Below are 13,453 nucleotides of genomic sequence, written 5' to 3' on the forward strand. Positions count from 1 at the left end.
GTTCTGCTTTAAAATGAAACGAAATTCTTTTGTAAAGTTATTTTTACTCGTTAACGTACCGAAATCGTTTAATTCCGTTTGCTGAGAATCTCTGGTTGCTATCGAATGAAAGAACGGACTATACTGGAGTTAAAATTCTATGTTCAATTTTGCGTACGATTGTGTAAAATTCGATGCTAATTTACATATAAAATATTGTTCGCATTTTACTAGAATTTTTTGTTCCATTTTGAAAAGTGTTCTTTGCTAGATTTTTATACAATATATGTATACGTATTGTAGATATGTAGGTACTTTCCCCGATTGTCATAATAGAATTAAATTGGAACAAATTATTACTAATAAATTTATTTAATTTTTCTGGAATTATGTTTATATATATATGTATATATATATTATATTACTTATATGTAAGTATATAATTATATATGTGAGTACATAATTTAGTACAAAACTTGACGACTTATATATGGTGGCCACCCCGGGACATGCTCACGCTACCACTGTTCTCTCAAACAGTCGAAACAATCGAAACTGAAATTTTCAAAAGCGCAATAAAACTATAATAGCTTTATTTCCATTTCCAGTTGGAATTTACGCCATATTGAAATTTTGGTTTTATTTCCAATTGCAAAATGAAATAAAGCCATTATGGCTTTATTGTATCCTCGTACATATAAATTCCTGTGTAACCCAAATCAGTTAAAGAGGGGATGGTTTAACATCAGACTTTCTATTCCTCTAAGCTCCATGTCGACTGCTAAAAATTGTAAAGAATTTTTTACTATTCTGTTGCTGGTGACGACAGTAACGAAATTGCTGCTGGGCTCTGTGAATAGCTTAAATTACTACTGAAAACGCTACGCAGATGGTTGATTGTAAATCACTATATTAAGCTGATGTAGAATCTTCAGTTGCATTCGCGGAATTGACATTTCACCACGCGAACATAAAAAGTTTAAAGCAGCAGTTACACGCTTAAAGAATTAAAAAGGCAAACATATTGGTGGAGTTCCTGCTTTCCGATTTGTATTTACTTTAAAACTACGTATGTAAGAACTCCTAACTATACTCAATAAAATGCATTAGTCTGTCGTAGGCGGCTGGTTATCATATAGACCGCACGCAGTCAAGTTTCTCTATCTTTCCTTTTATTTACTTCGCCCTATAAGCAGGATTTCCAAGCATGTGAAGAAAAGGACTGAGTCCATTCCCACGAGCTGATCGTAGAACTGAAGTCACTGAGCGCTAATCTTCTTTCATCACATTTATGGAAAATGATAAAGAAAATATTTTTCAGTCCGGAAACTTCTGTGCTATACTAAGAGACGAACAAGCTAGCAAAATTAGAGAATGTTTTATTTGGCAGATCGTTGAACGAGCTCTCCGTAGTGTATTTTTAAGAATTCAAGAGGCGAGGAGCTCAGTATCCTTGATATCAGCCGCATATTTCTTTCTTCAGCGAAAGAATTGCTCTCCCCAAACAGAATCGAAATTATAATTCGTTGTTCGCTGTTTTTTCTTAGAATGTTGGTTTTCGTTTAACCCATTTGGAGGCGGTCTATGAACACATCTTCTAACTGGGCACTAGTCACTATACGAGATCATCAGCATAACTATGGGCGTCGCAGCCGTGAGTTTTTGAAAGGTAAAGAAACTCAACAGCAACGATGGGCCAAAGAAGATGAAATAGAACTTTCACTGACAGGTAACCATATGTTGGAGGTACCCTCAATTTGTCGAATAGGCGAAAGACAGAATCTTTAGTGGGTACAATAAAAAAAAAGTCATCTGTATTAGGGAGATAACAAGTGGAAGATTATTTTAGAAACTGAATACGGTTTTACGTTTCTATCAATAATAAATATTATACATATTTGCTCATAGCACAAGTTTGGGGACGTAGAGTTTTGCGCAACAGATAAACAAACTATGCCAGAAATACATTCACAGAGAATGAATGCGCCTCTGGCTATAAGAATAAATAATTGTTTGATATTTTATGTCAGCTCGGTGATCGGAACCATGGCCATGTATACCACGTTGAGCAAAAAGTCTGTGGAACAATCGCCAGGTGACGCTCTAAGTCAACTGATTAGAGTTTTGTTTTTTCTTTTGTTAGGTTACCACAACTGTGATTAAAATTCCTAACATTGCTTCCCCTTGGGAAAGTTACGCCGTCTAGAGTAAATATACCACTGCACGTGTTTTCGATTTTTTACTGTTTTAAAAATGGATTTGAATTTGCAGCAAAAGGTTAGTATTAAATTTTTCATTAAAAAGGAGTCAGTGGTTCGAACACCTTAAATATGTTGGGAAGCTCTTTCAGTAATGATATTTTATAGAAAACTGCCGTTTACAAGTGGCATGAAAGCTTCAGAAGAGATCTTGAGACCATCGAGGATAACTAAAGTAGTGGTAGGCCGTTGAAATCGAAAACTAATGGCAGTATTAATAAAGTGAATGAAAAGTTGATCAATAACCGCAAATTAACCACCAGAGAATATGCAGAGGATTTGAGCATTGCTTATGGATCCGTCCTGGACATTGTAGTTTATGACTTGGGTTTGCTACAAAGTTGGTAGCAAAGGACCTGAATTTCATGCAAAGCAGAGACCTCACTAACATCACCAGAGACATGATTTTCAAGACTGAATACAACCCAATATTCATGAAACGCATCATTGCTGAAGACGGTTTCCAAAACTGAATACGATCCAATATTTATCAAACGCATCATTACTCGAGACGAGACGTAGGTTTATGAGTACGATATTAGTCCAGATATCATACGAGTGAGTGGTGATTTCTGAAGACCTAAACAAGGACATCGTTTTCTAAACAGCATGTACTGCTCACGGTTTTTATGGATTTTGCATTACAACGGTATTGTATGCCAGCACATCACACATTTAATAACAACTTCTGTTTGTGCATTATGAGACGTTTACGTGAAGCGATTCGCTAAAAAACAAAGAATTTCTGGGGAAATAACTCGTGGATTTTGCACCACGCACCGGCCCTCAGTGCAATTATTCGCGAATTTTTTTACCAAGAACAAAACAAACACCATCCAGCGCTACCGAATTCACTTAATATGACTCAATGCCATGTTTTTTTCTGTTTCATTGAGTCTAAAAATTATTACGTGGGATGCATTTTAACAGCCGAAAGGAAGTAATGGAACACGGCTTTAATGGATGTACCAAAAATAGAATTCCAGATGTTCCAGAATGTTTCGAGGGCTGCATTAACTACTGGTATAATTGCGTTGCATTTGATGGATAGCACTTTGAAAGCGATGATATCATTTTTGGGGAATAAATCTGTATTTTTAATATTCTGAACATATTTTTGATCAAGTTGGTACACACACACACATATACTTATATATGTCCTGTACAAAACACATAAGGCATCGGTGGTACTAATCAGCGTAAGTTTATGATTAGTATGTCAGAAAAGTAATTCGATTAAGAGCAATTTGAACTTCGGGAACCTTTCGTCCGTAACTGTTATTCGATACGTGATTATACATAGTACATGAACAACTACAAACACATATGTATATGTAGGTATGAGGAATGTGTGTTTGTTGAAAATTTGTAATTTTAGTTGGACGAGTGCGTATTTCTATATTTCTTATATTAAATATAATAATTTTGATATAACAAATTCAAGTACTATAGAGCAGATGAAGCGAAAGTTGTGAGTTGAATTTTCTTAAGAAATTTACACAAAATTCCCAGTTCAAATTTCATAATTCACCGAACCTTTTATATATTTGTGCTTTAAAATCGAATAATCTTCCCTAGTACAAACATATACACATAGATATACAGTTACACTACAACACGGAAACATATACGTATATATACATAGCCACTTGATATTTTACATTTATTGGCTGTTGAGCCAAAACTTTTTAATTGCCACTTTTCACGCAGCTCCAATGGAATTTCTGCTAATAAAACGTTACTGTAGCAAAAAAAAAAAAAAAAAACAAAAAAAAAAAAAACAAAAAAAAAAACAAAGAAAAAAATTGTATCAAATGAAAAACAAAATACGAAACTTTCTGGCATATTGAGAAAAAAACTTCAGTAAACCGGGCATTTAGGGCAATTAACAAATTCAAACAATCAGTGAAAGCGCAGGTTGTCTTAAATTTTCATTTGAATTATTTCAACATCGTCAGCGTACTTTGGCAACTTAGCGAAAACTTTTTGCAAAGAATTTTTAATAACCAGAAATTAGAGCAACACAGGTTGCGTGTACTCGTAAATAAGGTAATTTTTATACTCGGGAGCACTGATGCACTACGATATTATAACGGTTGTTTATATTTGTTGTTTGAAATAACAGCTGACGCCAGCGAATGCATAGACATAAAGATGCATACCTAAATGTTTCAAATACCATAACAGTTAGTTTGCGGACCCATGTTTTCTTCAATTTTTTTGCTCCCTTTTTAAGACCCTGTATATCTATGAAATTTCTTTATCAAGTTCTACCAAACTTGCTGTATATAATGCATTTAATCTCCAAAAACATGCTTAAAAAATAATTGAAATCCTCCAAAAACCACGCCCACCTTTCATATAGCATAGATTCTGAATGCTATCCGACCAGTGGCCTAACAAAGAATAACTGAATTAACAACTAAAGTACCTTAGAACCTGAGTATGGACAATAAATACAGATATTTTACTTGTCGTATTGAGTTTCGCTGAGACAGAGTTTTACCTGCAATACCGTTATGCTCTTTAAAAATTATAAATCTCGATATCTCATGCATAACTTCAAATATTTATAGACATGAAAAAATGTGTTTTTTTTAGTTAAAACCAGAATACAACGCGCTATGGCAGTTCTGAGTTCAGGATGTAAAAAACCTTCTGAAAAGTTACAATTTTGTGTGGCTCCAAATGTTTTCGACTAAGAAATTTCACAGGAAACATGCGCCGGGTATATAAGTACGTATATCCTAAAAACTGCTGAAAAAGTGTTTCTTTTTTGTCAGTCAAAATATTAATGATTACGGAAGTTGTTTTCTTTCACTTTTAACCGAATTGTAAGTGTTGCGACGGACATTTCAAGAGTACGAGACATCTAAATCGCATTGGCTTGCGCACTTCGAGTTTTTTACGAGTAATTACCAGCACTTATTCAGAATTATGATTGTATTTTATAGTGATTAAAACCGAGAAAAGTTTATTTAATTTTTTTTTTTTTATTTTAGATCCTGAAAGTTGATTGGGACACTTCAAGCTTCAAATTTGCGTGTTGCAAACTGTCACAAAGGACTAAGTAAGAATTCATAGAGAGTTCTTAAGGGATGTAAGAAAAATAATGATAAAATGAGTATAAAATATAGATCAACTTCACCCTTAAAGAGATCTGCTAGTGGACGGAAATGGTCGGACTGGAAGTAAATGTAGGCAAAGCGGACTTAGTACTCCTAACAAGGAAGTACAAGATTCCTAACTGGTCACCTTCGCGGCTGGGAAGAGTTAAGTTGACACCAAAAACGTCGACTAAATACATAGGCAGTGTTGTTGAAAGCAAACCAGAATGCTCGGTAAGACTTGAGGCTTATCTCCTCAACTCACACATTGGATATACATGGCGATCATTAGAAAGAAGTCTTAACTCACATCCAATCGAATTAGTAGTAAAAAACTCAACCGAAAGATCTGCTCTAAGGCTGAAGATGTCAGGACAATTCTCACAGAGGCTTTTTGATCACAGCATTATTCTGGATTCGAACGGTAGGTTAGACTAAGTGATTCCACGAGTTAAATTTGGCAAAAAACCTAGCGCCTTTATAGGGAAAAATGGATGTCAGAAAAGTTTAGGATCCAAATAGCATTCACACAATTTATTTACAGTTGGGTTCAAAGTGGCGGAAGGAGTAGATCTCGCTGTCTTTTGTTCGCAATTTCAGTTTGAAATCTATGCTGCAACAAAAGCAACTGAATTAGCTCTGGAATTAACTCCTCGTAATGCCCACACAAACATTTTCATTGATAGTGAAGCAGATAAGTTATGGCTGCTTGTACTAACTCAGAACGCATTCTACAATGGAGATCCAAAACAGAGGAGCTCTACGTAAACGGGCAGCTCAGTATTTACTGAATGCCGGGATACTAAGAAATTGAAGGAAATGAGAGAGCTGATGAGCTCGCTAAGGCAAATATTCGCTTGCCGCTATTGAGCACATCAGTCATATTCACATCACTCTACTTTCTGAAAACAAAACTAAATGAAGAACTAGCTCTGGAAATGCAGTTGATATGTGAACACTCAACCTCATATAAAACTGTCAAAATAATGCTTAAGACTTGAAATACCAAAACTGCAAACTTTATTTTATCACTGTCTAGAAAAGACTGTAAAATATTAGTTGAAGTACTGAGCGACACTGTCTCACACCACCTCTAGCAGCCAAATTAGAATTAGTCCAGAGTGATGCGTGTAATGCATGCAACGAAGCGAATGCTAGAGACTCTAGGGAACACCTATTTTACCACTGCCCTGCTCTCTATAGGATTCGAAAAATGTGCCTAGGATCAGCATATTTTTCTTCCTTGAAGGAAATTGTTGGCAAAAGGCTGAATGACTTGTTAAAAATCGCGAAGAGATGCACTATGAATTAGATTGTATAAAATGATACCTTCGACTCCGAACACCAGCACTGCCAACACAATGCACCCTTGGGGTCTAAGTGAGATATTTTATTAACTTATCTATAGTTAACAGTGAGTGAAAACGAAGAGAAATAATGAGAGAAATAAAGATTTGTTAAAAATCAAATGGATTTTTGAGCTAGTTGAAATTTTTCTTTTCCTATACCAAAATTCAATGGGCTATAAAACTACGCGCCCTAAAAATTGAGAAATGTGAAATTTTGTTGAAAGTTCATTTAATTGTTTATTAATTTGCACAAAGTTTGAAACTCGGTTTTATATGGTTTTTGTTGGCAAATGAACTATGTTTTCGTAAAAAAGTATTAAAAGTTAATAAGAAGCATATAAATGGTCAAAATATTTTAATAAGTTCCTGTGCTATAGTAATTTAACGTAATTGAATGCAGTGTACGCTATGGGCATAGCCCATACCCAGCGTAAAAAATTCCGACCATTTTCTGCTGTCTGTCTCCACTGAACTATCTCTCAAGACCTAAGAGTGTTGAGTACCGCATGTGCCTATCGAGCGGTGTCGGACGATGTAATTTGCGTCATAGCTAGTAAAATGCCTATAAACATCCGGGCAAACTTACAGAAGAGGTTGCACAGCTCGCAAGGTATGAAGCTAACAGACGAATTCAAACAAGCAGAACGTTCTACCTCGATAGCTGGCTAGTAATCAAAGTGGAACCAGTCATCAAAAGGCCGGTGGACGCATAGGTTGAAACACGGAGACGTTGATTTCTTCCTAACACAGCTATTAAGTGGGCACGGATGTTCCCAAAAATATCTGCATCGCCTAGACTTAACTGTAACCCTTAACCCCGTAACCCTTATTGTCCAGAGTGCTTGGACGAAGAGGAGACGGTCGAACATGTGGCCTTCTATTGTAGCAGGTTCGTTAAGGAACGCGAGGCCCTATCAAGAACAACTGGTATGTTTCTGACTCCCATTAGCCTAGTCCCACAAATGATTGAGTCGAATGAAAAATGGAGGCTAGTGCAAGTTTCTGCAACTCGAATTATCGTGGAACTTCGCAACATTGATTGGAGGCGAAGGAATGACGCAAGACGCACGCGGCAGCAACCACAACTGTCGCATTGATAAAAAGCAGCAAGACGAACTGTAGACGAATATAACTGACGATTGAGCTTATTGCTCACGACGGCCTCCAGACGTAATTACCAAAACGGTATCCCTGTAGGATGAACGGACTTGAGGTGCTTTTAGTGGTGTTAAAGTCCCACACTGACTAAAGCTTTCGATTGCTTTTACACCTCGTAAAAAAAAAAAAAAAAAAAGATCCACACATTGCATTGGGTTATATTCGTACTGATCGGTGATTAAAAAGTGATCATGAAGGGATCACTTACTTTTTGATACCACTTCCATAAGAATAATTGCATACTTATATCTAAGTTAAGATCACCGTGACCAATATACTTTTACTTCGTTTTTTTTTTTTTTTTTTTTTTTTGTTTTCAGCACCTTAACCATATTTGCAACCAACAAAGTGATAAGTTAAGTTTCAAACCAAAAAACTCGGTTCTGGTGCCAATCACCGCTTGAAAATATTTATTCTTGCACTAAGTCTACCTCAATAAAGCATGCACCTAATTCAAATGAAATAAAACGCCAGATTTTTTTTTGTAATTTTTACAAAATTTCAACATTTTAATAAAAATTTTATTGACTTTTTCACTTATCTTCGATAAACAAAGTGTGATGCATTTTTTAGTTTTTTATTTTAACTATTTTTTTGGATTTTATTTTTGAACTGTATCCAGATGATTAACTATTAATTTAATTGCTTTGGAACCACTGGGTGGAAGAATGCGCTGCGCTCGCCTGCAATGCATTTTTGACTGATTTATGATGATTTTTCGTATTGGAATTTAAAATGAAGTGTATTTTGTGATTTAAAAAAATTAATTTTGCATTTTTCAACAAATTGTTGATTCTGATAATGATCACAAGTGGATGCGGGCAGCCAAGCGAGGGTAAAATAAATGTATGTATGTGTGCTCGAGATGGGGCATACATATTTGGCATGCTATTTGATTCTTTTCAAGCGTTGTATTGGCACTCGAACCAACAACCCATTTATTGCACTCTATATGTATGTATGTGTCAGTTTAGATCCCATAATACAATTTTAAGGAATTATAAACATACATACGCACATATAAATAAGTGCATATGCAATTATTTCAACGCCCAGACTATCGCATGGGATTTTCTACTTTACGCGTTAATATAAAATATTTATAATCAGCGAGTAGTGAACGCAAGTGCGAGGAAAGGAAAGCATAGTATGAGAGTATGTGAGCGAGTGAAAGGAGTAAATATAATAGATTTCTTTGCATTAGAAAGAAGGAGCCATAAGTAGAGCGTAAGCAAGCGAGGCGAGCGCAGAAATATAAATGAGGAAATGTGATTTTATTTTTTACAAAAACAGTTCATTTAATGAAATTAGTAATATTTATATTTAAGTATGCACGGATGATAGTGAAACAGTGGAGAACCAGTTTAAATTGTTAAGATTACAAACTACAATTTTATTTTTTTTAGTATTTTTTTCATTTTAGTTCTAGCAAATAGACAGACAATGTGTACTTAAAGACTTATAGAGCGAAAAACAATAAATAAATAAATAATTAAATAATTTACAAAAATAAATAAATTAATTAATTAAGCTAAAAACTAAAATATTTTGCATTTTCGGTTTCTTTTTTTCTGTTTTTATGTCTCTTTTTGGCGCGGGCAAGCGACTAACTAGCGTACGCTGGTGGCTAGCCAACGGCTCTTAGTCGTTAACCCTGCTCAACAATTTTGTGCTTGCTTTTGGCATATTTGAAGATTTTAGTTTTTACAAATTTTCGTTTGTGCTTGAAAACAATTTTTTTATAAAACGTTATGTACGAACAAGTGCAGTGTATGGAAAAGCAGCCATTCAAATTTGTTATAAAAAACCTTTTCTATTTTACATTTATTGTTGTTCCTATTTCTTTTTACAATTATTATATTGTAATAATTATTATTTTGTTCTTTTCAATGAAATATTAAGTTAATTTGGCTGCTTTGTATTGTTGTGTGCCATTGTGCAACGTATTTACTGTTATTATTTTGACTAGCACCAAACTCTTAACAACTCAAATTTGTGTAGGAAGAGAAAATAAGGACTAAAAATTTACGAAATTTTCTGAGCAACATTTTTTTTTTTGCAATCGTTAAGCGACAAGGCGTAACAAAAATCGTCTTGAATCCGTAGTTCATTTCTATTATCTAATAATATTTATTCAATGCCGTTTCTCGATTTGCACTAATTTCCGTAATTAATTCTCAACATTTACGCATGATCAAGTCCATTTGTGTGTGTGTTTTTTTGTTTCAATAAATTAATTTCTTTTTCAAACTCATTGGCATAATCTATTGTTTGAGAGCCTTTTTGCTCTTCAAAGCACTTGTTGATTTTTTGGCCTTAGCTGTTGCTACGTGTTTCTTAGTGGCTGATTGATTTTTGGACTCACGTGCTTCACGTCTTGCTTCAATGACATTGTCACCAATGATGTCATCGTCGTCGTCATCATCATCATCGGCTTCGTCATCTTCATCGTCATCACCTGTTATGGCACCTGCAATATCAGCGACTCCATCATCAATATCATCATCATCTTCCTCATCGTAATCATCATCATCATCATCATCATTTTCATCAACTTTATTAATTAAACTATTATTGTTATTCAAATTAGAAACGCCAGCTGCTACGCCAACCGCTGGATTGACTACTGCTGCCTCAATGCTGGTCGCAGGCTTGGCAGCCGAATTAGCAGCAGCCACAGCATTTACGAGTACTCCGGCGGCGCTTTGCGTTGTCAGCTGTTGCTTCTTATTTTGACTATCACTACCACTACCATTTGTTTTTGTATTAGGTGTAGTCTTTTTTATTGTTTGCGTGTTTGCTGATGTTACTGATGTTGTTGTTGCTGTTGATATGTGTGTTTTTTTTAGCGAATTTTTGTTATGATTATGAATTTGATTGAGATTCTGTGACGTGGATGTCGATTTTGATGGTGTCTGACTATTATGGATTTTTGTATTTGTATGATGATTTGTAATGAGATTCGTTTTTGTATTGGTGATGTGTCCGGCAATATCTGTTGCAATATTACCGCTATTATCGCTATCGCTAACAACATCGCTACCATCGCTATTTTCAACGATACTACCTTCAACTTCTTCTACGTCTTGATCAATTATTGGTTCTAAACTACCGCCATCTTCTACAAAATTGCTACTAACTTCTTCATCGTAAAAAACATTTTGTTCACCTTCGTTGTTGTTGCTTGAAGCAGCAATGGCATCATCCGCTGAGTTTCCAGAAGCTATTGCGTCGGCAGAATTGGCACTTTCGGCAGGTAAATCGACACCATCTGAAATGCCAGCAGTCAGAGCTGATTGGCCAACGGGTGCAAGGTCGTCTAGAGAGGCAGCTGGTGCCGCGGGCGCAGCGGCAACGGGTGCGCTTGCAATGGCGGGACTGGCATCTTCATCGTCGTCATCCTCATCATCTTCATCTGCGAGAAAAAATGTGTGTTTAGTTAATATAGTATTTTGCAAAATTAATAAGAGCGCATTTGCTGCTGGTTATATGGAAGACACGAGTCCTTTTCACAGGAAAATCAGTTAAATCTGAAAACTTTATTTAACTTGATGCTAAATGTCATTTTATTTTTGGAAGAAAATTCAAACCAAGCTTCAACTCATATTTGTCTGGAATCAAATCGGGTTAAGGCCATAATTTACATTACAGAGTAGACCCACAGCACTTAAAAAGTAGTTAGTCGGACATATGTACACGGTCCTATCCCATCATGTCCTTAAATCATCGTGTTCGATCGTAAGTTCCAAAAGACTTTGCCTAAGTTTACCAGAGCCACGGAAAATTTACCCTTCAGAAGACTAAAGCGCATTCTGCGGGCCATCCGCGCAGAGTGAATGAATTCTGATTCTTCCTCATCTTTAGATTTCCTTTCGATTTTTGCCGACTTGTAGCATGAGTGACAGAGTCATATGTTCCCAGGACCCTATACCTATAAATAAGTAGATTTTTTTTCGATGTTTCAAGATGAGACAAGACTTTAGCAATCGAGTCCAAACATCCAAACCCCACTGAATTTCCTGTTTCCTCAAGTTGAGGGTGACCTAATCTAGAAATCTGAGATTCTCAAAAATGAATATATGACTTCTTACCGAAATATTAACGGCTTCAGGTTATTCGTACAATGTTGTTGTAATGTAGAACCAACTGCATGGGGATTTTACCTTCCACGCTACTGAAGTTAGAGTTGAACAAATTTTTGTGGCGGGTGGTAGCCGTGAACGAGACATGCATAAATATACGAGTATGTTTGCTACAATACGCCAGATATCGGGAATATTCAATATGTAGACTTTTAGTAGTGGATCGAGGCCGAAAAATGCAGAGTTGGGTCTGCCAGCCAGTGACGACAGTTTTTTGGAATATTCACCATGCCTTTCACATTGATTCCCTTGAAAATGGTGATCCCTTCCTGTTATCTCAGTAGGAAAAAAATGGCTCAGCTTTAAACTTGGAGCGGAAAGAGGAGACTGTCAATGAAAAAATTACTATTTCAGATGCCTCAAGCAATCGTATGTTATTGAGCTCAAACATATGTACACATATTGAATTGAAGAGAATACATTCAAAAGTAAATAGTTTTTTTTTCTTTAGCTGAATAGGGTTTTTCTTATTTCAGATTTTAAGTACGTATTGACCCACCATCGTAATAAAATTGGCCTATTGCTTGGTAAATTGTCTCGCTGCCTACGCACTACCTTTCCTCTCTTTACCTACATTCTTTTATTTATTTATTTATTTTTTTTTTTTTTTTTTTTTTTTTTATTAAAAGAGTAACAATTATAAATAACTATTCCACTTAACTCTTTTATTTAATATACAGACATGTTCGGAACATCTTATGAATTGAAATCAGTGCGATTTGCTAAACCTATTTGCGAGATTCTCATACAAAAAGCTAAAAACTTGCCACTAAATCATTGGCATTGCCACTAAAAAGATGTGTGTTTGTTTATGACTTCCATTATAAATATGCAAAATTTGTTTGCAAATCGCACCGATTTCAAATCGAAGATACTTTTTTTTTACGTACCACCTAGAATATCATCGAACAAACGATCTAGATAATCGTCATCGTCGTCATCCTCATCATCATCGCTGCCAGAAGCAGCCGCCGCTGGCGCCGCCTGACCCTGTGGCGTGTCATCCTCCTCGTCGTCATCGTCCTCTTCATCGTCGTCATCATCTGAAAGCCCCGAAAGAAATACAACTGTTTTTAGAACACATACGAGAGAGAGAGAGAACACATGGAAATAAAAGAACAAAATTTGTTATGGAAAAGCAAATAAACAAATAAAATTCATTCAGTCAATGCGAACCAAATGCCAAACAATGCTGGCGCTAACATTTTTTTTTTTGTAGCTTTGGTTGCATGACAGTCAAGTGACGGTGCGTGCACATTTACGTGACAGTGCTGCTAGCGCCGCTACATCTATACATATGTACGTACAAACATATTTACTTAGATATCGAGAAACAGAAAATGAGGAAAATGTGCTGACGAAAGTGGTGCTGGTGATAACAATTGCGCTGGTTGAAAGTTTAGTTCAGTTCAGTGTAAAGTTGAAAATCAAGTTGACAATAGCATACAATCAGTATAAGA

The 13,453-nt window shown here is 35.7% G+C and overlaps 1 protein-coding gene across 1 annotated transcript in view; it reads right to left on the reverse strand.

Annotated features, from left to right (window-relative positions):
* Positions 1 to 13,453, reverse strand: part of LOC128862108 (dentin sialophosphoprotein) — a 76,361-nt gene that overhangs the window by 21,893 nt on the left and 41,015 nt on the right. The window contains exons 3-5 of the mRNA XM_054100540.1: positions 12,884 to 13,036; positions 11,021 to 11,266; positions 10,217 to 10,321 (exon numbers count right to left, since the gene is read on the reverse strand). Coding sequence (XP_053956515.1) covers positions 10,217 to 10,321; positions 11,021 to 11,266; positions 12,884 to 13,036 — 504 coding nt within the window. The remainder of the gene's footprint in view (positions 1 to 10,216; positions 10,322 to 11,020; positions 11,267 to 12,883; positions 13,037 to 13,453) is intronic.

This window comes from Anastrepha ludens, chromosome 4 (assembly GCF_028408465.1).
Source record: "Anastrepha ludens isolate Willacy chromosome 4, idAnaLude1.1, whole genome shotgun sequence".
NCBI lineage: Eukaryota > Metazoa > Arthropoda > Insecta > Diptera > Tephritidae > Anastrepha > Anastrepha ludens.